Source organism: Athene noctua, chromosome 4 (genome assembly GCF_965140245.1).
Source record: "Athene noctua chromosome 4, bAthNoc1.hap1.1, whole genome shotgun sequence".
In the NCBI taxonomy this organism is placed as follows: Eukaryota; Metazoa; Chordata; class Aves; order Strigiformes; family Strigidae; genus Athene; species Athene noctua.
Genome location: NC_134040.1, coordinates 58,625,904 through 58,653,276, shown reverse-complemented (window position 1 = coordinate 58,653,276; position 27,373 = coordinate 58,625,904). Strand labels below are relative to the sequence as shown.

Sequence of the window (27,373 nt, the reverse complement as noted above, 5' to 3'; positions counted from 1 at the left end):
AAAACACACAAAAAGATCAAGTGTATAAATGGCAGGAGTGTTTCTGCACTACCTGAGTCCATGACCAGTACATCTGGACTCTTCTTAGAGAAGCACGCTGTTACAGATTATGGGTGCGTGGAGGTGGCTCGAGAGAGCTGTCAGCATCTTCATATAGGTCTTTACGTAGAACCAGTAGGACTTGCCAGTAACCCTACAATGTGCCTCCTAGGAAATGAATGGTGCTTGTCGTGCAGTTTCCAAGTATGTGCCCATCTTTGCTAGTGAAAAGAAGTTGCATTTTGGCAAAGATGAGATGGGCTGAGCAGTATGCTCTAACACACCTAACCTCTTTGCAGGCTGACTTCTCTCTTAAGCAGCCACACCACTGCCAGTACCTGTTTTGCTAAACAGTAGCATTCATTCTGACTCTGCAAGATTAAAAACATCTTTCTCTCAGTAGTTAATTTCCAAGGCAAAAGTGAAAACCCATGACACATGAGGTTTGGGTTTAAGTGGAGTTGTGCTAACAGCCTGTTTTTGCTGCCTTGTGACCTTAGCTTTCTGTTACGTCAGTAAAGGTTAAAAAATTTTGACTTTTTCAATGCACAGCCATTTTTGGGGGGATGTTTGTTAAAGCTGTCAATCAAAAGCTGATATTGACAGCATTTGTTCACAGGCAGAAATAAAATGAAGACAGTAGAAATAATTTAGCCAAAATTCCACAAATGAAAAGCATGTCATGTGATATCTTAATACAGTTGATTGCATCTACTTTTTAAGATCAGGTTATTCTTAGCATATGTTACTAATAGTCTCTATTTGTCAATACCAGAGCTTTCATTTCTGTACTAAGAATATTTTTTACCAAATGGTGGTGTAGTATTCAGAATCCTATAGAAAGATCCAATTATTTAAGGCTCATAATGTAATCTACTTTATGCAAGATGGTAAATTGAGAACAGTCATAAATTCTTACTGTTTTCAACTTTGGATCTGTGGTTGTAGCTCTGGAAATAAATGGAAGACAGTTCTTAAGGGTAAAGTCTTCAGGAGTATCTGAATTTAGGAGCTGAAGTGCAGTGGGATGTAAGCACTAGAAGTTAACACAGGCACTGTTAAAATCCTGCCCTCTCAGCTTAATTTCATCCTTACCTTTCTTCATTAGGAGCCTACTTCTAATTAAGTATTTTATACTTAGCTCTGTCGTGCATTTATTTTGTAAAGTGATGCTTTTTGTACAAAAGAGGAAGAATGCAAATATTTTAGACTTAAGGAAGTTTTCTTTCTCTTCAAAATGACTGTTATCCATAAATCTCAGAATAGTCAATAGTGTGGACTCTGTGGGGATACTTTTATGAATTGAAGTTAAACTCTAACAGAGTTTTTGAATTTAACAATGACTTTTTTAACAGATGTGTTGCATGTGTGATGAATAGGTTAACGTAGCAATAATGTCTGTCAGGAGCTGCCTAATTGTAGTAAGTTTTACAGAAGAAAGAGAAAAGCAGCTTTTTGTACTGCCTGGAGAAGTTTGCCTCCCAAAATGCGAGCTTTCACCTGTTTATTACTGATCATTTTTATACAAAGGTGGTTTGTTTACACAAAGATTTTCACAGTGAAAACTTGCCCTTTCCCTTTAGCGTAATCATCTGTTGCTTTTCCATCTGACCTGTGAGGTACTAGATAAATAGTCACAACTCTTAGCTGAAGATCTCTCTTTTTCAGTAGAAAGTGTACATCTCTTCTACAGCTGTTTCTCTCAGACCCAGCAGGTATACTCTTGTGATTGTGGCATTTGGTGCCTGCTGGGAGAAGTATTTTCTAGCAACTCCAGAAATGTTTTCAGACTTCCAAATAGTGGGAGTTGAACAGGGATGCTCTTTCTGCAGTGTGTGATCTGTAGGGAGACTGTGGAGATGGTCATCACTCCTTGTTTGTCAGGCACAGGTCCAGCCCTCACTTTAACAACTTCTCCTCACTGAAGTCCTGCCTACACTCACCTGGTCTTCCTCACAGCTCTAGGAGCAAATGTTTCCCTTCAGTCTTCCTAGAAACATCTTGTTGAGCCTTCTGCAGGAAGAAAGGGAAAATCATGTCCCTTACCACTACCCTCTTATCCTTAAACCTGCTGTTCTTCCCAAGGCCTTGGAAAATGAAGTTAAAAAAAAAAAGTCATACCTGTCAGTTAGGGGAAGGGTTGTGGGGAGGGGCAAATACCCATCTGCATGATGCTCGCTCTCCCTTGACCCCATGAAGATGAAAACAAAGTAGGTCAGAAGACAGCAGATGTAATGATACACATAAACACTGTCCAGAATTACTGACTTCATTCTAACCAGAGCTATATTTGTCTTTCTGTTTAAATGTCTTAACTCTGAGCCTTTATATCTAGTTCATAGAAAGCTTGTGTCATCTCAGCTGGCATTTTATAAAGTGGCTACTGTGTTCGTGTGTCTACCACATGGTAGGAGCCCCAAGGCTTAGCTTTCTGCTACATGAATTAGGGAGTGACTTTTGATGAGAATGCGCTTAGTGGTGGAGACGGCTTTTTGAAAAGTTCCTGGAAATAACAGTGACTTTCTTACTGTAACAGACCTCCAGATAGCATTATGCAATATTAGAGAGAAGGGTCAGTAACTCAGTTGTTTAAGTACTTGCTGGCTGGATTTGTGAATAGATTTATTATTTTCACCTTTATTGCATCTTTACTCATAAGTACACAAATAACTAAGTAACAAATTATTCTGGTTTACTCAGATAAAACCAACAGACATTCTTGGAACAGAATTCTGAAGGAAATGCTCACTAAATCTTTTCTTCCTGTTAGAAGCCTTTTCTACTAATATGAAAATTGTATGCTGAATATTTTCAGTAAGTCATGAATTCTGTATTAAATTGTAAATCTGAAATAGTAGCTTTCATGGATAGTCCTTTGCAAATATCACCTTTTTTTCAGTATATTCTAGATGGTAAGGAATACGTTTTTTCTGTGAGATTGTTTAAAGTAGGTTAGCCTCAGGTTTCCTGCCTTCCTCTGCAACTAATATTGAAGCATGATAGTAAATCACTGAATCAGTATCAGAATTGCTGATAGTGATTGCAGCAGTGACTTTAGCTTTCTCCTTTCTCCTCCTCCTCCAGAGTTCTGGCTGGTCCTGGACATGGTATCAATGTGAATAGTGGCAAGATGTGGGCAGCCTGAGCTTGTGCATTCCCCAGTGAAACTTCTGTTGGCACTTAATCTAATGCTAATACTATCATTTCTGAACAGATGTCTGTGAAACAGAAGAAAATATGCCACTTGGCTGGAAGGGTGAACAGTGCTTCATGCAGGATGTTCTAGACACTTGCTATCAGCTGCACTGTGTATAAAAAACCCAATTGCCATATTTTTCCTTCTTTCTCCAGGAACTTGAGCTAGTAGTTTTTTCACACATACTTTGTATATTTTCTTTTCCCACCAACTTTCCTTGTACCCTTCTTTTCAGACCTAAATGAGTGTGGACTAAAGCCACGGCCATGCAAACACCGATGTATGAATACCTACGGCAGCTACAAGTGCTACTGTCTGAATGGCTACATGCTTATGCCAGATGGAACGTGCTCAAGTATGGCAAGGCTTGTTGCTTTCTGTTTTCAAACTCCTCAAGATCCCTGCTTGGGTTTCCCTGGGAATCTTGTATGAAATGAAGATGAGTCCCAAAGTAAAAGATTAATCATGCTGGAAATGAGGCAGTTGCACACAATGAGCTTCTTTCATCTAATGAAATTAGGCTGAACAAAACAAGAGCAAATATTTTGGGTTTTATTAGTTTTATTACACATTTCCTTAGAAGCATTCTTCAGTGCTGTAAATCACTGTTAATTGGCTTTCAAGGACAAGTGCTTGCAGTTTTCATTGCAGCAAGACACCTGCAGTTCTGCTGTGTTACATCCTTATGAATGTAAAATCATTAAAGCTGCAGATGTTGGTTGTTTGACTGGTATAAAATTGTACTGTCATCTCTGTGGAGATCAGGTTCCTGCTTGCTCCCATGAAAGTGGATATTTAGAGTGTCTGGACAGAGAGAAGGGGAGAGAAATTACCTTTAATTAAAGATGTTCCTATTTTAAAATGGCAGTACTGTCCAGAAGGGTTTGTAGTACATACTGGGCTTTATATTCCTCATGGGGGCTGCATTCCATGACACAACTTGCTACAATTGTGGTGGGTTTCTTTCTTTTTTTCTTCTTTTTTTTTTCTTTAGAGATGCAATTTGTGGAAAGAAAAAATTTACTGCATATGCATTTGCTCTTTAAAACCTGTCAAATTCAACAAGCGTTTTTCCACTTCTGTCATAATTATATGATGTCTTAATTCTCCAAAGTTTTTAGTCATTTTCTGGTACTGATCAGAGTTCTTATCTAAATATGTTCAATTATTTTTCCCTAGATGCCCTTTCTTGCTCGATGGCAAACTGTCAGTATGGCTGTGATGTCCTGAAAGGGGAAGTACGCTGCCGCTGTCCTTCTCCTGGACTGCAGCTAGGGCCTGATGGCAGGACTTGCATAGGTAGGTGATCAAATGTAAATTTAATTTTTTTCTCCAAAATTATTTTATCATTCCACTGAATGCCATTCAAGAGAGTTTATCAGTTGTATTTAGAACACATTATACATGGAGTTTAAAGACATTATTAAAGAGAACTGGGATAGGCACATTGCTCAAGTGCTCTCAGGTGGTCTGTCAGAAATCACTAGTGTTTTCCTCCAGTCCTGCAAGTTTCACTGACTGCTTAAAACTCACACAGGCTGCTTTGGCATCCAAGTCCTCGGCCCTTACACTGCTGTTACTGGGGCATTTTAAACTATTGCTAATAGAGAATCCACAATACCTGCTTGCATTAAAAAAAAAAAAAAAAAAGAAATGGGGAGGTCAGCTCTCCCTCATACTCAGCAAGATGGTGCCTAGTCTCAGAGAGCAGAGGGATAAATTAATGGAAATTATTAGGACAAGATGAAGGTCTGTGCATGCTCCCAATATTAATGGGATTGAAGCTACTGTCTGTCTTCCATACTGTGAAAACTCCAGATTAAAATAAACTCAGGAATTCAGACTGTATAAAAGTGAAAGATTTTGTTCCCACATTCGTAAACATGGAAGAGTGTTTATGGTTAATCAGACTGTATTGTGTCATACTCTACTGTGGTCTGAAGAACAGTGTGACATGTGATTTCATTAGTTATTAACTATACATCCTGAGTGGATATGATGCTCCAGTGGTTTTATTATTTATATCCAACGCAGCGCTACAGTTCCATAACCGGTAATAACACTTGCCCTGAAAGAAAGTAAGAGAATGTGGATGTCCTAAACATTTATTTGTGTATTATGGCTGTCCACAGGGAAGGTGGTTCTCCAAGTTGCTGACCCATGTTGACCAACAATTTGTTGGCAGAGCAAGAGACAGATTCTAGATCTTCTGATGTGAGAAGCAGGTTCAGCTCTAAGTCAGAGGCTTTCTCAAGTGCATGATCGGCATGTTTATGTATGCAAAAGAATGGGTAGAACAGGAGAAAAAAACCCCACCATTGTCACATGCTGAAGGGATTGAATTGTGACTAATCACACTGTGGACATTGTGGCAGGCAGAAGTCTTTGGAAGAGACTTGTTCCGTGCTCTAGTAAGCTGAGTGATTCTAAGTATAAATTCAGGAAATTATACCAAGGAAAGAAATCTGCTAGAAAAAGACTTGCAAGATTCTCCTAGTGTGCATTTTTATATTCAGGCAGACTTCATACTTTGAAATAACAAAGGTGCACTTTTAATGATGAAGACTAGCACTCAAGCCAATTGTATGAGGCTCTTCCAGTTCTTTGGTGTAGTTTTCAAAAAACCACCTTTTTCTCCAGAAAGGTGAAGAACTATGTACCCATATTTCAGTTGAGTGTGCATCATTCAGATTGATCTCATAACCTATTTTTAAAATTTTCCACAAAATTTCAGAGCAGTCTTCTACAATACAGAGAAAATAGTCACAGCAAGTGATGTCTGTCCTTCATGGGTTATAACATGATCTACTCCCCTTTTTTGGTAAGAAGTGATTGTGACATGCACCCTTTTTTTGTTATTTCTCCTATCAAGTTTGAGTTGTACTAAAACCAGTAAATACCTCCAAGAATTGAAGCTGTCTGGGACTAAGACTGTGCATTTTCCTCATGTATGTACAAGCCCATTGCTGTTGGGGAGGTGGTCAGCTCCAGTGAGGGTCTGGGTATTGCTGCAGTACAAAGACAAATGTAGATGATGGTAAAAATATTGAAGTGTGCATTGGCTGCAGCTCATTAAATCCTTGTTTGAGGAGAGTTTGAAAGACAGCTGGGAATGTAATGTTTATTTTTAGCACAGGTGGAAATTCCTCTAGGCATTATTCTATTCTTAGTTTAACCCATGCTGATCATTCTTTCATTAAAATGTTCCTTCCAGACAATCATTAAAGAGCCACCAAACAATTTGGTTGTGAAGGTAAATCATACAAACTAAATAATAACAAATTGAAAAGTAATTCACCAAAGTATGCAGTGAAAATATGGATTGACGAATTAATTAATCTTGAATCAGTAAATCAATCAGTGTTGCTAGCTTTTCGAATTGGGATTTTCATTTAATGAAATTAGCAGTATACACATTTCAGCTTCAGAAAATCTGATTGATTCAGAAAATCAATTTGAGGACTGAAAATAATTATTTTCACTGTAAAATAAATTCTTTCTACCTGTTTTGGTCGTGCATAGAAACCTGAAAATATGGCCTTGTAAACTTAAAAATCATATTGTTTTGAAATCAGTCTCGTAGTTGTTTAGTGGTTGAGTTGGTAGTATGGTCATACTTAGAGCAGGAGACAGCAAGACTGAAATTCAAAGACTGACCATCACAGCGTTAGGTGCTGTCTGTATTATGTGCCTTTGGAGCAGCTCCCTGGTGCTAAGTCTGGGCATGCACCTCCATGGCAGACCAGGCTGAGGGGAGAATACAAATCACACCTTCACACCTAGTTTTCAGAGGAAGCAGGCCTGAGCCACAGCATGTTGCAGCGGGCAAAGGGAAACAGCCTTACACCAGTTGGGGCCAGGTGTGAATTGGCTCAGGTATGTGGACTTGAAAGAAGACACAGTTGCTGAGGTGTTTGAGAACTACAGCAAACACTTGCAAACCAGCTTCTAGCTAATGATCAAAACGTGTTTTTCCCACCAGTAACAAGAATCCACCCACCTCTCATATAAAATGCAAGTAGTAGACTGTTGCTTTTTTCCATTATTTTTGTGTCAGTTTTCAACAGGGTATGGATTAGCAGTTCAATCCTGTATCTTTAGGCTGTATAACTGCCTAGAAAATTAATCAATGACATTGCAGTGCTCTCATCATCTACCATACTTACTGCCTTATGGGAATTTGAAAACCATGAATAGATACAGAGGGAAAGGTGGGACAAGCTGTGTTGGGTTCTGAAGGACAGAATCCATGCCATGATGAGGTATATATTCAGTGGCTAATCTTTTTCTTACTGAATTGCTTTTTGAAGTTGTGGTTTAAAAATGAAAACAAAGAACCCCAACGAACTCATAGTAATCAAGAATTTGAAATTTATAGCCTTGAAATAATATTTTAATAAAGGGCAGAAAATTGTGACTTGTAAATTAAATAATGGTAATGAAAATGGTAGAATTTCTAAAGCTGTTAATAGTGTATACAAAGCCTGAAACTTTAATAATAGATTCAAACCAAGAGGCAGATTTATAGGGCAATTCAGGCATGTGGAGAGGTGCCCAGTATTGGTCTCATTTGTGTTCTCATTCAGGCCTTTACTGCGGCATGGCAGAAGTGCTCCTGACTGAGTGTGAAGGAGAGCTGCTATGTCAGAGCAGTCTGATGTGTCAGGAGTATGGGAACTCAGGGGTTGTATCCTTGCTGTCCTCAGTAATTCTTCATGCAGAGTGGGGCAGTGCCAGCAGGAGCTACTGGGACAGCCCATCTAGCCAGTGATTCATAGCTTTAGGTCACTTCTCTAGGGAAATGCAGCTTGGAGAATTTAAGAAGCTACATCTCCCCTGCCTCGGGTAGCTGCCCTAACTTAGCAGCAGTTTTGTGGTAACATTTTTCCTGTGCTGTGCCAGAGACTTGGGCTTCTCTCTGCCTTGTTCAGGCCTCTTTCACAAGCAGCAGGGCATAAATCACTCAGCTTTGTTTTGCACTCTTGACACCTGCAGCTGAAGTGCTCCTTTTGGGAAAAGAATTGCGTGGAGATCAAAATCTTGCCTTTCCTGATAGAGCTGCAGAGCAAAGGCTTGAACTGTGCTCTGTAGATAACCAACAAACGTCAGGAGTGGCATGCGTCAGAGGCAGCAGTGCGTGGCAGGCCTCTACCTCAGGGAAAATTAGGGTTCAAGCACTCAGCAGGCTTCAGCTTGGTTTCCAAGGGCTACAAAGTGAGTGGTAGCTCAAGCAGCTTTTGTGTATCAGCCTGACCTCATCTCAGAGTTTCCCAGGCAGTGAAAGCAGTGCTGGGTGAGCATCAGCTGCTCCCTGGGCTGCTGCCTGGCTTGTTAGTCAGCATGAAGAACAGCATCTTCTGGGAGATGAGGGGCATCAGACATTTACAGAGCATCACCATGTCTTCCCACTCCTCTGTCCTTGCCTGGATGTCACTTGCTGAAGTACTACTTCAGGTCCTGCTGGGAGCCCCTGGCAGGGTAAATGGGAACCATGGATCTCAGAACCTCAGAGATATCTTAAGGTCACTTAGGTGACCAACCTCTCTGTGAAGTACAGGTCAGCTACAGTGCAGACACTTCAGGCTAAGAGATAGCAAAGAGCAGGTACTCAAGAAGCATTTGGCCTGTGTTAACTAACTGATAGAAGAACCAGAAATACTGCACCCCAGCATTAGGTTGAACTCTCTTTGTTTAGAGCAAGTCTGGAACAGATGAAGATTTCCTGATAGGCTCAATGGGCAGGTCATGGATTAGGGACATGTGAGATTTTAAAAAAACAAACCACTTTCTACTGTAAGGTGATGTCTGTTGAATATGTGCGTATGACCTGTGCTACAGAACAATATTTCAGGCATGTTTCAAAAAAACAATTACCAGGGTAGTTTTATTATTATGCCTTGTCTGTAAATCCAGGTGCTCTCTTTATAACCAGGCAGGGCTTAGTGGGACAAAAGAAAGTTCTGCAAATTACACAAACTAGCTCTTTTTTGGATAAATATCATTACAGTTTTAAGAACAAGCATTCTGGGGTCTTGAGGAAGCTGTTGTGCATTCTGTGGGGAATTACAAAACATCTCCTCTCTGGGGGGGAGGGTACCAGGATGGCAAGAGCATAGAGCAAGTATTCCAAATTCAGTAGTAATGCTCATTAAGCCAGTGCATCTCTTGTCAGACACACTATTTGTAAAGCCTTCTGGCACAGGAGGCGTAAAAATTTGGGGGTGTGACCAAGAGCTGAACTCAGATGGCATAGGCAGAAGTGCTGAGGTGTTACTGCTGGCTGACCAGCTTGTAGCCAAAAGGACCTCATAAAAAATATTTTGGCTATTCTTCTTTAGTTTTTCCTGATGTGAAAACAGTTTAATTTAGATAGTATAGAATGTATTTTAACTTCTGTTAAGAATAATACAGTTTCCTTGTTTCCACAGATATCGATGAATGTGCTACTGGGAGAGTTATCTGTCCACGATTTAGGCACTGTGTCAATACTTTTGGAAGCTACATTTGCAGGTGTCATAAAGGCTTTGATCTGATGTACATCGGAGGCAAATACCAATGCCATGGTAATAACTTATTTCTTAGGTGCATGTAATAGAGCTGCATATTCAAAATTGAAATGACTGGTTTAAAGAGGAATATTTGCTTATTGTGGCTGAAATGTTGAAGCAGGTTGTTTTAGGTTGCGCTACATCTGTATTTTAGGAAAGAGTGGATTACAGAAATAGACTGTGAAAAGCATTTATTTGACCCCTATTCTTGTAACTGGTTCACCTGTGGAAGCTAGTGGGAGAGCAGACCTGATGACCCCAGGAATCCGTTCCAAAGCCCTTGTCCCCACAGGTTTCACTGTGCACAGGCAGTTGTAGGTTTGGAGCAGCATGTGAGCTTAGGCTATGTCTCAGCTGTGATGCAGGTGTGCTCCATAGCATGCCTCAAGATCTAAGATAAGAAAATGTGGCTAGAGCACACCCCAGCTCCTTCCCACCCAGGCTGCCCAACTTTCCTTCCCCTGAAGACAGGTGGGGAAGAGGCAGGGGTTGGGAAATAGCCTGTCTTCTGTCTTTGTCTGGACATGAGACTGGAATGCAACTGGTGTATGTCCTTCAACAAACATGTTCCCAGGTCCCACTGTCTTAGTTTCCCAGGGCCACAACTGGTTATGATCCTTTGACTGAAAAAAGGATCATGTGGAGATAATGAGGCATTGCTTTATGTTTGTTTAAGTATATTTTTTGGAGAGAAATCTCTAAGCAGAGCACTGGAATTCGGAGATTTTTGCTTGCATCACTGACAACAAACATGGAAATGCCATATAAGATGTTTGAAGCAGTTTTTGCTTGATGTAGAAACATCTATACAGATGTATAATAGAGGAAACATTTTATGTAAAACCAGTTTAATACCTGTGAGATTAAGAACATGCATATTCTTATACTCAGATTTTCTTTTCTTATCATGTCACCTTTAAAAAGTGGTAATTAAAATTGTGATCTTCATGATCTCAACTGCAGTCTACCCACAGCACATCACTGAAGCTGATGCTAAGGTATAAGCAGTAAGAGAGTGGCACAGTAGTCCCGTTTACCCTGACATTTGTATCACCACATTGATTTGTGACTGTCTTCCTTTTCCCACTGGTAATTCAGTTTTATTACATTTTTCAAAATTCGTATTTTCCTAATGACCATACTACTGTGTGTCTTTGCAGGTGTAAACAGAAAGTCATGTTTCGTTGATGTAAATGATTTTTTAATGTAATTTTCTGTTGCAGATATAGATGAATGTTCCCTTGGCCGCCATCAGTGCGGTAGTTTTTCACGATGTTACAATACACCAGGATCCTACAAATGCAAGTGTAAAGAAGGTTACAGAGACAATGGAACAAACTGCATACGTATGTAATGCTCCTTTTAAAAAAGGAATTCTGAAAATAAATGTGTCCCATGTTGTAAATTTTGAGCACTGTCAGGATCAGTTTCTCTTAATTATTATTAAAACTTAATACAGGGCCAAGGAATGTAGTCAGAGTTTTCTGAGCCTTAGCATACCTTGGTAAAAATATCTTTCCCTGAGACATTTTCATAATTAGAAAGAAATTCACCTCTCCCTATTCACAGCTTGATTCTAGAGATTGCTTCAGGATGAGAACATCTGAGTAAGCAGGGTAGGTCTGGTCAAGCAGTACATATTACTCATATGCTGTTATTATGTACAGTCTGCCACTGACCCATTTCAGCAGCTCACCCCATCCACTCCCCACTGCTCCCCAGTTGTGAGCAGAGCCAAGAGGGAGGATTTCGCTGGAAGAATTCCTTGTTGGAGAGTTACATTCCTCACCTTTCTCTTGGGAGAAACAGCTGTGCCCCTTGGTACAGAATAGGCCATTGGAGCACCCCGCATTTGACATCCCTCAGGACTGTGCAGCTCAATGACATCTGCTGAATCTTTTTGAGGACCCTGTATTCATACGTGGGTTCTGGTCTTTGGTGACTCACTGATCTCTTTAAAGAGCAGTAGCACTGTGAACTTGTTTCCTTAGGCTGTAGCTGTCATGGTAACATGATCTGGCTAAGGTGATCTTCCACAACCTGAGTGCTTGCAATTATACATGGACACACTTCACATGTGTTACTGGGACATAGTCCTGAGGTGCAGTTTATATTTTAATATACCATAATGTTAAAAAGGGTATTCAAAAGAACAGTAATAAACAGGTGGCCAGAGAGAAAGACTTTTTACCGGCTATCATCAAACGATTCATTGTTTAATAAACAGTAGTTCTTCATTTTAACTGTGTTATACTTGAAACACTTGTGCACAAAATATGTGACGAATTCTTATGGGGGCTTTTAAGATCTCTAGTGAGATATAAAAGGCTTATTAACAAGTAGAAAATTAGAAATAACAAAACAGATGTTCTTGTGTTTCATGTCTGCAGCAACTCCCCTTGCAAAACCAAGATAAAATTTGTTGTCCTTTCTTTATGAAGTATCAGGGGAAATGGTACTGTAGGCACTGTCACTGTGGTGTAGGTGGTGCTCAGTCCACCATCTCCTTTTTGTGGAGGCTGAAAAAATGCCATTTGCTTAATTTCCTGGTGTTCAGCAAAGGTAAATATCTAAATGAAGGTGTTGGCTTATGTTCAATCTCTCTTAAATGATTAATGCTTATTGACAAGGAGAAAAGTTTAGAAGTGGAGAGGTCTGAAAGATAACTTTCTTATGCCAAAGGTATCTGCCCATCTATGACCAAAATGGTTGTAACATTGGAGTCTTACTAAACTTGCCTCCACTCCCGAGTACAAACTTGTCCCGTTTAGAAGGCCGCTTAACACGCATCTTCCTACCCATGGTTTTTACTAACAGTGCTTTTGGGTAGGTTTTGCCAACTCTGCAAGAAGTTGATGCCTGGGAGGAGGTAAGGGATGGAAGTGTCTTGGCCTTCAGTCATTCTAAATCATCTCTAAACTGTTGTAATGAGAAGCACTACCTAAAGGGATGTGATAATTCAGCAGTGCTGATGCTTAAAGTATTTTTTCAATTAATGTAAATGTTAAGGAGGAGAGAAATTATTTCAACAAAGACTCTCTGTGTCATAATAAAATATATTAACTCTCAGATGTCCATTTTGGTCCCATTTTGATTCTCTTTGCAGTTATTCCTAATGTCATGATTGAACCACCTGGTCCATATCATACATTCAGGGGCAACAGCACAGTCCCTAAGGGAGACAGTGGTATAACCAATAGGATTCCTGATATTGGAGGCACAAGACAACCCCTCAGACCGCCATATGTACCTGCTATTGTTACAGAGCGGCCAGTGACCAGGCCAACAACTCCTCCTACGCCTGGTACAACAACTCGACTGACACCAAAGCCAACCACTCGGTATGTGCCAATGACAACAAGGCCAGTAACGAAGCCAGTGACAAGGCCTCCACCTCCAACACCACCTCAGCCTACAATGCTGAGACCCACACTACCACCACAAAGAACTCCTCTGATAACAACTGAAGAGCCTTCACATGTTCCCATTGAAACTACATCTTCCCAAGGAATAACAGATGATAACAGGATCCAACTAGATCCTCAGAAACCCCGAGGAGATGTGTTCAGTAAGTAATTTTACATAGTCTTTATCAGAATTGTAGATGCATGCACTGTACTGTTTTGGTTTTTTGGAACACTTTAGCAATAAGAATAAATACATAAAACTGAAAATGTTCATGTGGTAGAACTGCACAAATAATTGCTTTTATTACCTAACAAAAAAATGTGGGGAGGAAGTTCTGAATCAATTTAATCAAAAAACTTTTTTTTTCTTCCTGAAATTATTTGTGAGTATGTTGTCCTGTATAAGTGCTTACCCTAGTTATGCTTTCAGATGAAAATTTTGGAAAAATTAAGGACATTGCATTTCAGTACTTTTCAATAAAACATAACTCATAAATGATCAGTGGATTCAAATTCAGGGAGTTGGGAGTCACTCTTAGATCACGTATTTCCATAGCTTTAAGAATGGGAAGAAATGGGACCCTGTGTGATTACCTAAAAACTGTTATGTCGCCTGTATTGTATGAATTCAAATAGTCTTGGATGTTTATAACTAAGCAATGGGAAAATTGCATAAAAAATAACAAGAGACTAATTTTTTGAACTGCATCTATGAAAATGGATACATGAGAAGCTAAAGATAGTAGATTCTCAGAGCGTGAACACGTGTCATTTTAAGAGTTTCTCCGAGATCTACAGCAGCGTTTCTGTGCCAGCTTTAGTGCATACCACAGGAGACTTTACTGGCACATGCAGAGTTACACATATCTGCCAAGAGATACTCAACACCCGATTTCATCTTTAGTTTTGCTGCTAATTTTAGAGACAGGGAGGGTGTGCTGGATCAGCCCTTCTCCTGCAGCTTGATGCACAATAAAGCTGCTGCAGCAATGTGATAGGAGGAAAAGTTTGCTGTCTCAGAGCAGGTGTACAGGCAATGTGGGAGGTTTTTTTCCGGTTGCTTTGGCATCTGTGTGGTAACTTTTTGGGCTGTGTTCTCTTAGGTCATTCCACAGTGAAATATTTTGTTCCTTGTAAAAAAAGGTTTGTTTTCCCTGTTGACATTTTATTTGTTGTTGACAGTTTGATAAGTTTAAAATGGAGACAAAAAACAGACGTAATATTTGGGAAGAAAAATCCTGGTACTACTCAGAGGAGTGTGCTTTTGGCTTTTTCAAGGTTATTTTTTTAAACAATCTATATTCAGTTAAAAATATAAAAACATTTGTATGTAAAATTCTAAAAACAAATACAGTAAAGACTCCTAAAACTTAATATAATGGGAACCAATAGTTAAATATACAGAGTTCTGTGGAAATTATTTTAGACTCTTAGCATTGTGCTTCCCCAGGTGTCTTGTGTTGCAAGTGTTCTCTGGAATTCTAAAGCAAAGGGATGGTTTTCAGCTCTTTTCATTAAGTCATAACAATCATCTGTATAAAGCTTATTATTTACAATTAGTCTTTCTATGCTCTCCCTAGAGGCTAGATTTTGAAGCTAATGCTTTCAATACATATGCTTCAGATATAAGGGTTTTGAGAGTAGGAAAGTTAAAAGTGTTTTCTGACTGTAAGCCTATATTATGGTACATAAAACAAACACAGGAAAAAAATTACCTTTGAAAAGTGTTTATCAACTATTTAGTTAGGTCAGCTGCCACCCTTTGAGGTTTGTGATATACATACATAGCCTCAAAGGCTTCAGTATACAGTACAGAAGGATTCCAACAGGTCAGGCACCAGCAGCTGTTACTGGCTTCAGTAGGTTATACAGGGACAGACGGCTCCTCAGATCATGTGAATAGTATGTGTCTTTAATCCAATATTATTTCTTCTGTCCCTTGCTAAAGATATATTTGATATACATATGTGTGTGACATAACTGTGGGACTGAAGGCATATGCTACCTGTGTTCTAGATGGTAGGAATTCGCATGGTGCTAGGAGTGTGATCTGTAACGAAGCAAGTGTCTTTTCTTCCCTCTCTCATTTCTGCTTTTTTTCCCCTCTCTTCTGGCCACTTTGAAAGTATCATTTAGGTAGTGGTCACTGGTGTCCCCTCCCACCTTCTCTCTGTCCAGAGGCATTTATTTAGTGAGTGCAGGAAGATTTTGTTTGGGATTTGAAATCTACAGTTGATTGAAAAACAGTTCTCTTTCAGAAGAATGTGCTATGTACTTGTCAAGGAAAGCATTGCTTGTAGAGTAAGGCGTTACTTCACCTACTGAATCCTGTTACTGTAGGAGTTCATGGGGTAGGGAAGAAGTTACATTTCCTCATGTGGGACATGTAGAAGAGCAGGTAGAAAAGTTACAGCCACAAACATTGCTACAGTGGGGTGCGCAGGGCATGACTCAGCCTCTCCTTGCCTGCTCCGAGCACTGCACTTCCAAGGGTAACACAGAGATACTTGTACATCCCCAGATGTTGTCACACCAGGGGTTCAGCAACGTGTCAGCGTTCCTGGGCAGTAGCAGGGCTGCAGACCCAGCTGTCTGTGCGCTCTTGGCCAGTGGCAAATGTGAGGTAAAGCACATTAGCTCAGACGCCTTTCATGTTAGCTTACAGGTGGCATTTGCCGGGTGGGTTAACCTCTGGTTCGGGCTGGCCAGCCCTGCCCATGCTCTAGGCCCAGGGGAGAGCAGTGCCCCTCTCGGCTGGGCTGCAGCTGCTCTGCGTGAGGCACTGCAAGCTCAGGACGGCAGCGCTTCACTGAGCGTAGGCCAGGGCCTCTCGAAAAGCTTTCCTCACAGCCAAGCACAGTGTTAATAACCATGGTGTTAAGGCAATGCAGAATTTTAAACTGAAGTAATCAGAGTCATTTAGCTAACTTCTGATATGCTTCTTATCTGCCATGTGGATGTGCAAACCCCTCCCCACCTCCAAAAACATTTGGGGATTTTTCACTTGCCTCTCTTTCGTCCGGGAAGGGGCTTTTTCAGCTACTTCCCTCAGCTTCTTTAAAACTCAGTTGCTGTTTCAATCTCACCTACATCAGACATCTTTGCAGTGTTTCTAGGCTGTGGATATGAGCTGATTTCATTTGGCTTATATGGAGCCTCTTTAGGTTCATTTCCCCACACGATCTGCTTCTCTAGTTAAGACGGCAAAGAAACTAGTTCTCAAAAATGAATTTGCACTGTGGTCCCCATATAGCTTCCTGAAAAGAGAAGAGAAATCCTTGCTCTTGCCTCCTTTATTTTATTTCTGACGGTAGAATGAAGGCAGCAGCTCAGTCATCTTATAATCCTTATCTTGGAAAACAGGGGGAAACTGATGTTAGATCAACTCTGCTTATGAAGTAGGACTTAACTTCAGTTTTGTAAGGTCTTCGGAAGAGTTACAGTTTCTTCTGAGATGGCTGCTTCCTCATGTGTCACCAAGGGCTGTTTTGTCTTGGAGTCACAGGTAGTGTTTTATCACACAAGGACAGGCAAACCCCAGCACAGAGGGCACTGTAGCTAGAACCACTGGCAATTCTGATCTTCCAGCCCTTAGTATCTGCCAAAGACCTGAATGTTTAAAGCTGTGTTTTTAAATTAGGTTATCTTGTGATGTTTAGACTCTTTCCTTCCTTTTTTTCCCCTCTCAGGCTCTGAAGCCTTAGCCAGACTTGGAGAAAGCAGCATGACAGTAAACACTGCTTTGCTTGGCCATCTGAATAGATGGTACTTCTGTTAGGCAACCCAGGGCAAAGGGGTGGTTGCTGCACTGCGCACTGGTAGATGTCCTAGTGCACTAGACCAAATCCTACAAACATACGTGGTCTAGAATTGGTCCACATCAGAAGAGGAAACATGCCTGGGCAGGTGTACTTGTTTTCTGCAAGCATCTCTCAAATTTCAATTTTTCATTATTGAACCTTTTCCTGAGCTTACCCTTGGTGACCTGTTGCTCCCTATATTCTCTCTTCATTGTTGTTTGACCTGCTGTCCCACACGCTGAGTAAACTTGTCCTAAGCCTTCACTTCAGAGCACTTTTGAATGTGCTGCTCAGCTTGAGATCAGCTGAGGACCAGTGAAATCGGTCTGTTAGTGGTGACAAAGAGCACAAGCGATAATAATGCTGATAATGTTATTTAAATGCCTTTGCAATTCTTGAAAGGTATTGAGCTGTTGATTTTCTTTAGGTGCTTTACCCCTTTTCTAAAAATGCCTGCAGTGACTTTGGGGAGCTGCTTTTTCAGAGAACAAAAAAATGAGTATTTTAAAAAATGGAATTCCTACACTTGGCCTTTGAACCACTTAGTCAGATGCAGACAGTGGAATCTGGCACCAAGGATAATCTTCTCCTGATATGGATATGGGGGGAATGGCAATGAGGGAGGAATGCAGCAATGGCTTAATATTTAACTATTTCAGGACTGATACAAACTACAGTGAAGTACAGAGGAATCTTTTCTGGTTACTCAGATGGACAAAGCCTCTAACAAATAGAAAGAGCTTTTCAGTAAGACTGAATTTCTGCTACCATCAGGATCTGGTGATAAGCATTAAAAGCATAAATATAAAGACAAAGCATAATACTAGATATCAGCAGAGCAAGAACAAAACCCCTTATCTGTATTAAAAGATAGTTCACCAGTTTTCCTTCATAGCCCATAGTGGAGCTGAAAAGATTGGAATTAGGAGACTTTTCTCAAAGCAGCTATTAGAAAATTGAAAGATTGGATTAAAACTTGATTCTTTCTGGTTCCACTTTCAATGACTGAAAAGTCCTTAGTGAGTAAATGCAGTTGTGTGTTTCTTGAAGGTGTTGAAAAAGGGGAAATTCTAAAAGCAAAGAAAATGTTTTTTGTTATTCCTTGATAGCATTACAGTAGCATCGATTTACAATAGCATTTAATTTGTCTTCACTATTCTGGCACCTCCTAAAATGTATTTGTCTTAATATTTAAGCATTTAAGGTAGGCACTTTGTTCCTGTTTGTGATGTGTAACCATAAGGTCTAGGAGTCTTACAAATCACATCCTCCATCAATCCTCCAGCTAGTTTTATCCCTAGATCTGATATGCAAGCTTCTGTAGACTACATATTTTAGCTGTGTTTCCTTGAAACTTGGCACTCTGCACCTCCTAAATAGCTGCTCATAGAAAAGCAGACAGGTTACTTTTCAGAAAATCTTCTGGTAAGATATATAATACGGTGTTTGTTTAGGTCAAAGTTAATGAGCCTTGTAACTGCCTGAGAAATGCGAGACTGGACTTCAGAGTGGTCGCACGTGAGCACCATCTCTCCCCTCTTATGCAAATAGCACTGTAGAAGGTGGGACAGTCCGTCAAGGCCCTTCCTGAAATAATTCACCCTGCAAAATTTGAGTCTGTGGAATTTTAGGCAACAAATCCTAGACACTATGGTTATCCAGATAAAAGGGAGAAATGTACCTCTCTGTTGTCCTCGTTTTTAGCCCAGCATATATCAAAGTCTTCCCTGGAGGAAAACAGGGCATATTCTTGTTTACTTTGTCTGACTAAGCTCTGGACTACCCTTCCTTTTAGCTATTTTCTACTAGTTCTGCATGAGATCTCATCACTCGTGGGGTTTTTTTTTGAAAGTGGAATTTAACAACTTTCAGTTGTAAGTTTCCAGTCAAATAAGCTTTGTCCTTTGTTGTTGTTTTTAACAAATGGAAATCTTGGCCATGATTATTGTGTGGAATGGAATTGCATAAGAACACAGTGTTTGCTGTAAGGCAGAACTCTGCATTACTAATGGTAATAACAATTACTAATAACATGAAGCTGCATTCTGTCTTTTGTTTTGCTTTTGTAACACCAAAACAGTGATTATTCCGTAATTACAAATAACCTGACATATGTACACACCATCTCTTATACTCCCAAACTCAGCAATTAGTAAGGAAATGAAAAAAAGTCTTACTGTTTTCCCACAGGATTAAAAAAACTGGAAAGAAACCAGTCTTGGGCAGTTTTTAAATGTTCCCCCCCCACAGTTGTGCATCTATGAAGAACTCAGCTCATGAACTCTGAGAACATGGTAGTGTTGATATATTGGCTCACTCAGAGCTTATAAAATTCTCCAAGAAAAAGAAGCCAAGTTTATATTTAACGAGCTTTATCAAACCATTGAAGTTAAGTGAAAAGCATACTGATAGGCTATATAAAGTACACAGAAAGGGCTTGGAAAGCTTGCAGAAAATAATTGTGCCAAATACTTTCTCCCACGATCGCCACTCAACACATTGGTCGTTGTAGTAAGAAGTAGTGTACACGTGGATCATATTTAGAGCCCTGCATCTCTTACAGTAACTCTTGTTTCATATGGAGTGCACATTCCTCTAATTAGCAGTGAGTGCTGAAGTGGCTGGTTTAAGCTCTGCAACATGTTATTCTAGAAGTTCATAACAATGGTGTTTGGAGAGGACTTTTCTATAAAGCTTTGAAGAAATATTTTTTTGTAGAGCTTTAATTGTAGGTAAATATATCAACTTTAATTTGGAGAATGATCGTATGTGTGCACAGCTGTAACTCGGATTTGTATGAAACAGCAGTGCATTAGAAATGGTATTTTAGTAAGTAAACTGAAGTAGTTTGGAAAATAAATTCCTAATATTTCCTGCAGTATTTTCCGTAAATGAGTTATGGGGGACTGGGAAAAGGGCATCCACAGGGCAAGCACATACCTTGAGACTGTGAATGTCCTACAAATCCTAGAGCATGGCAGTGGGTTTCTTCAATGCTTTCTGCCACAGCATTCATTTAGAGCCCTGTAACTACCTGCCTGTGAGTTTGTGGTCTGAGCCTTTGGTCCCTAAGAAAAACTTGGGGTGCAGGGGAAGAACAGGAGGATATGGAGGTGCAGAGAGTTAAGTTCAGTGTTGCTGGTGGGTACATGGTGGCTGGAGGGTAATGGCACTGTGAGGTTCCTCACAGCTTGCTTTTCTGTCTGCTCCTGTGGGCTGGTCGCTTTCCATCCTGTGCCTTGTGGATGTGGCTGATGTAAAGATACCTCAAGAAAAGGCTGCGTGTCCACTCTAGACTGGCAGCTGCAGTACCTATGTATGCTGCGCTCAGCGGTTTTGAAGCAAATTGCCAACTTGTTTTCCATAGCGTAGGAACTGAACAGTATCGTTTTTCCTTAGCACATTCCAGGAAGAGGAAAGGCAAGGTGTTAGTGCCTGGGGGGTGCAGCATAGATGTGTTTCACGTGTGGTGAGTGCTGTGATCCACCAGGAGCAGCAGCCTGCAGCGTGATTGTAATGCGAGGCGAAACTCTACTGTGAGGACTTTTCTAAGGCGAAATTGCAGTCAGAAAACTGTCCTGCCAGAAGTGACAGTAAGTAACTTGCAGGATGCTGTTAGTTTAGCAGGCTTTATAAATAAATACTCCTGCAAAATTTGCTGTCCCAGGCAGCTGGCCACAGTACTCCCAATTTTTAACATCCCCGAGCGAACCCACTGCAGCTGAATGTAAATGGTGCTGCTCGGTGCTGTGCATGCTGCGGGGCAGCTCGCACTCATGGCTGCTCCCTAAGCTACTGCTCACTGTCATCCATGCCTGTAAAGCAGTCAGAGCAGCGTGTGAGTGTGTGTGCTGTTCCACCTCCGAGCAGTTTACGCGGCCCTGAGCACCTCTGTGCTGCTGTGACTGGAGCTGCTTGATGACCTTGGTCAACTGTCCCACCTGCTGATCAGAGCTAGCTCCTAGGAAAGACAGCAGAGTACTGCTGGGAGGGATTAAGGGTGAACGACGATTATAGAGCATTCCTGCTTCAATTTTCCTTGTTCTTTTGCTGCCTGAGGTAAACAGATTTTTTTTCTCTATATACTTGAATATAGTATTTGTGCATAAGTGGACTGCAGGGTGATTATTGGCCTAGGTGGTGTGGCCTATGCACATTCATAAGGGTTCTTTCATGTTAAATCTCAAAATCCTAATCACAGAAACAAACAAACAAAAAGATTAAACAAAGCAGCAAAAATATTATTACAAACAATGTATCCTTAACAATTAAGAGGCCTCTATTACCCAAGCCAACCTAAAGTCCTTTTGAGCATGATAGACTGCAAATAGACACAATCTGAAATCTACTAAGGATTTAAAAAAGAAAAAAGGAGAAAAAAAAGGAGATGTAATGATACCAAAAATGGCTATAATATTAAGGAGTTAATCAGTTTCCTACAGACTTCAAGCTTTTTATTTATATTATACAAAATTATCATCCAAAATCTGTAGCCTGTAATACTACTTTAAAATGTATTACCGTTTGGTTGACCTTTTACCAGGCTGCTTATTTTGTCCTAGTTCCAAACAGCAGGAAGCTACTTCATTCTTATTTTTCATTGTCTTCTGGCTTTAGAAGAGCTCTTGCAGCAGTGCTATTTACATGTTGTCCTAGTGCAAAATAAGTTCCTTCTTACCTTTGATTTGATTTCCTAAAAACAACAGTTCTTTTTTTTCAGTTTAGAACCGTAAATCATCTCAGTTCTTGTTCTTCCATGTCTAAGAAGCCTACAGAGACATTAAGTTACTTATTGTGGCACTGCAAATGGAAAACGTCTCAAGTTTTTAATAGATAAGGCCCTTACAAATGCTGTAGGTGTCAGAGGTGTCTATATCATCTAAGGACATGTCTGAAATGCATTACTGCTGTTACTAATTATGCGTTAGACCTGCCTCTAAGGAAGAATTTCTAAGACAGCTCTATCCAGTGGTTTATCTGTAGTTGACAGCTGTCCATCAGGCATGACATCGGTGTGTAATTTCTGGAAACTTCTACAGACTGGCACAGCATCTTCAGAAGTCTTTGTAGCCACCTGACTCTGGCAGCCATCGTTGCCACAAAGACATCTTAAATTTCAGGTTGTTCTGGCTGCTGAATCTCTAATAAGCTCTGGGCCCGTTAATCACTGAGAGTGTTCCTTCTCCTTGCAGCTGAGAACAGCAGCTGAAGGACAGACTGTGGTGGAAAGCAAAAAGCATAATTACAGTTGAATTCCAGCTGCCACTAGAGCTCCTCCTCTTCAGCTCTCAGTACAATCCTGATAATTGTGTTGGGAGCTCTAATCCTTTGCAGATAGATGGATGTACCTTCAGCCATGTTTCGAGGGTTAGGTGTGTAGGGGGCCTCTTCCAAGTACCACAGCCTCGTCTTGAGATTCTCCTATAAGCATCTCAGGAGGGTGAATGGACTGGAAAGTCTGAGCAAGGGTTTTAATGTGGCTTATTTTATTGAGAAACCACTATCTTTAAAAGTACATTTGGAGGGAAATAGTGAGCTTCAAGGTTAAAGCTTTTTTTTTTTTCCCCTCCTGGTTAAAAAGGAGCTTTCATTTGAAGAGCCTTTAGCAGATTTGGAGTCACCTTTTACAGTGCTCAGATAAATGTTACAACATAAATCATAAATCACGTAGGCATAAAGTTTATGAATCTTCATGTCAAATATAATTAAATTATATTGAATTCTCCAAGAAAAGCACAATGCCCAGAGCTGCTCTGCTGTTTTTTATTAAAGATAAGAAAGTAGGTCACTAACTACCTTTATCTCATTTATTTCTGTAAAACTATTTTTCTCACAGTTCCACGCCAGCCTGGAGTGAGCAATAATCTTTTTGAAATACTTGAAATTGAAAGGGGGATTACTGCTGATGAATTTGAAGCAAACGATGACCCAGGTAAAGATCACATCTCATGTTCAGGGCCTGGGCTTTAAGATTTTTTTGAGATTTCTTGTGGTTTTCTACACCTTTACAGGACTCCTACATCTTATGTCCCTTGTTTAAACTGCGCTTTGTAAAAACAAAAAACTCCATCTAAGTGAACCTTTATAGTTTTATTTCCTAACAGATTTAGCATAAAAATAGTGTGAATTGTTAATAATAACATTAGCATCCTTTTTATTGTTTTAGTGGTTTTGTAGATCCTTTTTCTAGTGCTTATTCTGTTGCATTTAATTTTCATATTCACTTGCTAGTGTCAGCCACAAGGGAAATGGCTGTAGTTACCCAACCAAGACAATCCCAATGGTTTGGTTTTTTTTGACATTCTGCTCTGTTCTGCCCAGGTGTCCTGGTACACAGCTGTAATTTTGATAGTGGACTGTGTGGATGGATCAAGGACAGAGATGATGACTTGCACTGGGAACCAGTGAGAGATGCGTCAGGTAACATACCCATCTGCGATCATATCCTGTAGCTGAAGAACCACCAGGCTGGAGGTTGATGACAGTTGTTGCATTATGATGAATTTACACAGCTTCTGCTCCCTTTAGTTCCAGGATACATTTCATACCCACACCTCTCCTGTGTATAACAATCAAAACTGAGGATTCTCACCATGAAAGAGCAATTGAAAAATTGCGCTTTTATCATAGCTGGTATCTTTACAATAGGAATGTCTCTGAAGGAGTAGCAAATGTATTCAGTAAAGGATTATCTGTCTTAAAAGAATCAGAAAGAAAAAAATGTGGACTAGAGAACAACTTTTATTTATGGTGAAACAAAGCTCATTTTTCAAACCACCACGCAGACAGAATTATTTCTATATTACTAGCAAAATTATAGAAAGTGCTGGCAATAATCTTTGTTCTGTTGCTAAATGCAATGTTTAGTTTAACCCCTCGGTTTGATTTTATTAATTCTACTCTTAAGTTACAGCAACCTGTATATAGGGAGACTGTTAAGTAACTGGAAGTCAAGTGAAGTGCTCGTATGTAGAGACTTCTGAAAATGGGTCCATTTGTGATGGTAGAAAGTGCCCTCGCAATAACATTACAGGGGAGTGTGTACTAGCCCCTCCCAGGATGGCAGAAGACTGGCATGGGCAGGGCTGGTCAGCCAGAGCAGGGACCCCTCCCACCGCACACCTCTGCTGCCGTAGGCCCAGCAGCCCCGCACCTCTGCAGCGTAGCTGGTTGTGTTTCGGGCCCTGTTGGTTTTGCTGCCCGGCCCCGAGAGGCTGGCTGGCCCTGCATGCGTACCCTTCCCCCAGCAGCGCCGGGGATTAGGCACGCATCTCTGGCTCCCCGTAATGATGGGATTACTTCATACCCAGAAGAGCAGCCTTTGAAGTGCACAATGCTTACATTATGTGAGGGGATGGCAGGCTTCGAAGGAGACGCGCTCTCAGGCGGTAAAATGTTACAGGTTAAGTTGAGGGAGGGTGAGGGCACTGAGAGCTATTTTCCAGCACTGATGTCTGTCCCTCTGCTGCCATTGACGAGACAGTCATTTGCCACCGCAGCAGGTGACCTGGCACCTTCTTCAGGCTGTTTAGGTGACTGAGTGGAAGTGTTGTCTTCACTTACCCCTCCCCACCCCCAGGCAGGCCCTAGTATTTCGTATGGTCCTTATGACACTTAGAAAGTCTCCGGAATGGACTCCAAGAGCAGAGCTCCTTCCTCCTGCAGATGAGATACAGGCATCTGTCTCCTGCTTGCAGACTGGCCTTTTAAAAAAGATCACACATAATTCAAATATCGTTTTGAAACAATGGGTTTAAAAAGACTTCGTTTCTGAGGTCAGTCACTCAAAGCATATTCATTATCTGTACTCAAAAATTGTTGTTAATATATATCAAGTTACAGAACTATGATTTTAACTGGCTGCTTTTTTTTTTTTAGACTTTTTTTTTTTTTCCTCCTGTGTTGCTTCCCAGTCATGGGCTTTTTGTTTCCTGTGTATGTTCTGCTGCTGTTGACATAACCTGTTAAAACTAGTCCCTTGAAGTCACCCACCCACTCCCTCCTGTCTGGAATACCTTGTTGCAAGGATTTATTTTCACAGCTTGTTCCCGAGTGTTTGCTTTTACCTTTCAGAGTTTGATATTTATTGGTTTCTCAGAATCTGCATTTTGAAAGGTGCTGAAGCCTTATAAGCTTATCTTGCACGCAGAAAACGCTGATTTGAGGGGACCTTTTCCTGCAGGGGCTTGCCTGTAGATACATTGGCTTTGTGCTTACCTAAATCTGTTTCCTATTGATTGGATCAGTCAGTGTAACTATCTGAAACAGATGCAGTTAACGAGTTGAGTCAGTACTTTTATAGTGATATAATTGTATCTACAACAAACAGGTGCAGTTATTTAAACTCTAGTATGCTTATTTTAGCAGTTAGTGACCTTGATGCAAAACCAGTGCATTTAAAAAAAAAAGGAAAAGAAATGAACCAAAACACTTAAACAGATCCATGGACAAATGGATTCCACTTCATGTCCAAATGCAGATCTGGGGCCCCAGACCACAGCATAATACTTTGTTAAAGCTTGTTGAGACCGAAGAACTCAAAAACCTATTTAGAAGTAGTAAATTGGAGACAAGGCTGGCTTTCCTTTTAAGTGTGTGACAAGCCCTAATACATTGTCATTGAGTAGCAGCAGAGCAACACTTTAAATGAAAAATACTTTTATATCCCACAGATAAGTAAAGACTGTGTATGTCCAACAGTATTTCTATATCAGTTTCAACTAAGGAGCCTAAATTCCACCTTTACCTTCCTTAAGTTCACTAAACTTGGATTTTCTGATTAAAAAAAGATTAAAAAATCTGATTTTCTTAAAAAAAAAAAATAAATTCTTCAGTTCAGAGTAAGATAAGAATTTTTTTTAATTTTTTTAAAAGTTAACCCTACTCCCTTTGGTAATTTCAAATTTTAATGTTATCATCCACCTTGCAAAAGTTCTAATGAAAAGTATGAAGCAAAAAATACAGGTGTGGGTTTTCCCCAAGATGTGAAGTATCATTTACTGTAATTTTGAGTGCCAGTGTGAAAGGGTGTGTGTAATTTAGGGAAATATATGCTGCTTTTATTGTTTGTTTAGATTTAATGAATGTTGCCATACCAGAGATCCTCTACTTCTCATGTTCTAGGTGTTTTTATGAAGGCATCTTTACTTCATACCTGATCAGAAATAATAATAGGGTTTTGAATTAAATATGTACATTCACTGACAATTTAACTACTGTTAGAGAAGACTTTAGGGAGTGTATCATATTAACAGCCATTTGGAAGTCATTACTGTTTCTAGGTTTTTGTATCTAATCCAGATTAAGACTTAATTTATGGTTAAATGAAAAGGCTCTGTGTTTGCAAAGGTTTGAGAATTAACCTGTTAACACAGTTCCCAAACCAAAGGAAAGGGACAGACCCATGGCTCAGTTACACAGTAACATTTATGCTGGCCTTCTCATTCATCCATCCAATAGCAAAAACCAACAGTTTACAAGTATAATGTATGCAGTAGTTTTAACATCACTGTGGGTTTAAAATCAGGCAACCAAGGGGTTGTCATAAATTAAGGAATACATGAAATTTTTATTTTCAGCTGCGGGAGTTTCAATAAGGCCAAATGCCGGGGGCTGCCCTTGGGCCACAACAACCCCCAGCAGCGCTACAGGCTTGGGGAGCAGTGGCTGGAGAGCTGCCAGTCAGAGAGGGACCTGGGGGTGCTGATTGACAGCCCGATGAACAGGAGCCAGCAGTGTGCCCAGGTGGCCAAGAAGGCCAATGGCATCCTGGCTTGTGTCAGCAATAGCGTGGCCAGCAGGGACAGGGAAGGGATCTTACCCCTGTACTCGGCACTGGTGAGGCCGCCCCTCGATTCCTGTGTTCAGTTTTGGGCCCCTCACTACAAAAAGGACATTGAATGACTCGAGCGTGTCCAGAGAAGGGCAACGAAGCTGGTGCAGGGTCTGGAGCACAGGTCGTAAGGGGAGCGGCTGAGGGAACTGGGGGGGTTTAGTCTGGAGAAGAGGAGGCTGAGGGGAGACCTCATCGCCCTCTACAGCTCCCTGAAAGGAGGGTGCAGAGAGCTGGGGATGAGCCTCTTTAACCAAGTAACAAGCAATAAGACAAGAGGGAATGGCCTCAAGTTGCACCAGGGAAGGTTTAGACTGGATATCAGGAAGCATTTCTTTACAGAAGGGGTTGTTGGGCGTTAGAATGGGCTGCCCAGGGAGGTGATGGAGTCCCCATCTCTGGAGGTGTTTAAGAGTTGGGTCGACATAGCGCTGAGGGATATGGTGTAGTTGGGAACTGTCAGTGCTGGGTTAATGGTTGGACTGGACGATCTTCAAGGTCTTTTCCAACCTAGATGATTCTCTGATTCTGTAATGTAAACAGACCACCAG

At 40.6% G+C, this 27,373-nt stretch overlaps 1 protein-coding gene across 8 annotated transcripts in view; it reads left to right on the top strand.

Annotated features, from left to right (window-relative positions):
- NPNT (nephronectin) overlaps positions 1 to 27,373 on the top strand; it is a 54,472-nt gene that overhangs the window by 22,036 nt on the left and 5,063 nt on the right. For 3 of the 8 annotated variants that reach the window (XM_074905492.1, XM_074905490.1, XM_074905491.1), the window contains 8 exons: positions 3,471 to 3,590; positions 4,415 to 4,534; positions 9,664 to 9,798; positions 11,007 to 11,129; positions 12,890 to 13,087; positions 13,151 to 13,351; positions 22,827 to 22,922; positions 23,312 to 23,410. In XM_074905492.1, the coding sequence (XP_074761593.1) occupies positions 3,471 to 3,590; positions 4,415 to 4,534; positions 9,664 to 9,798; positions 11,007 to 11,129; positions 12,890 to 13,087; positions 13,151 to 13,351; positions 22,827 to 22,922; positions 23,312 to 23,410 (1,092 nt within the window). Of the gene's footprint in view, positions 1 to 3,470; positions 3,591 to 4,414; positions 4,535 to 9,663; positions 9,799 to 11,006; positions 11,130 to 12,889; positions 13,352 to 22,826; positions 22,923 to 23,311; positions 23,411 to 27,373 lie in introns of all 8 variants that reach the window. The other 5 variants (XM_074905495.1, XM_074905494.1, XM_074905488.1 and 2 more) reach the window with 3 other exon arrangements.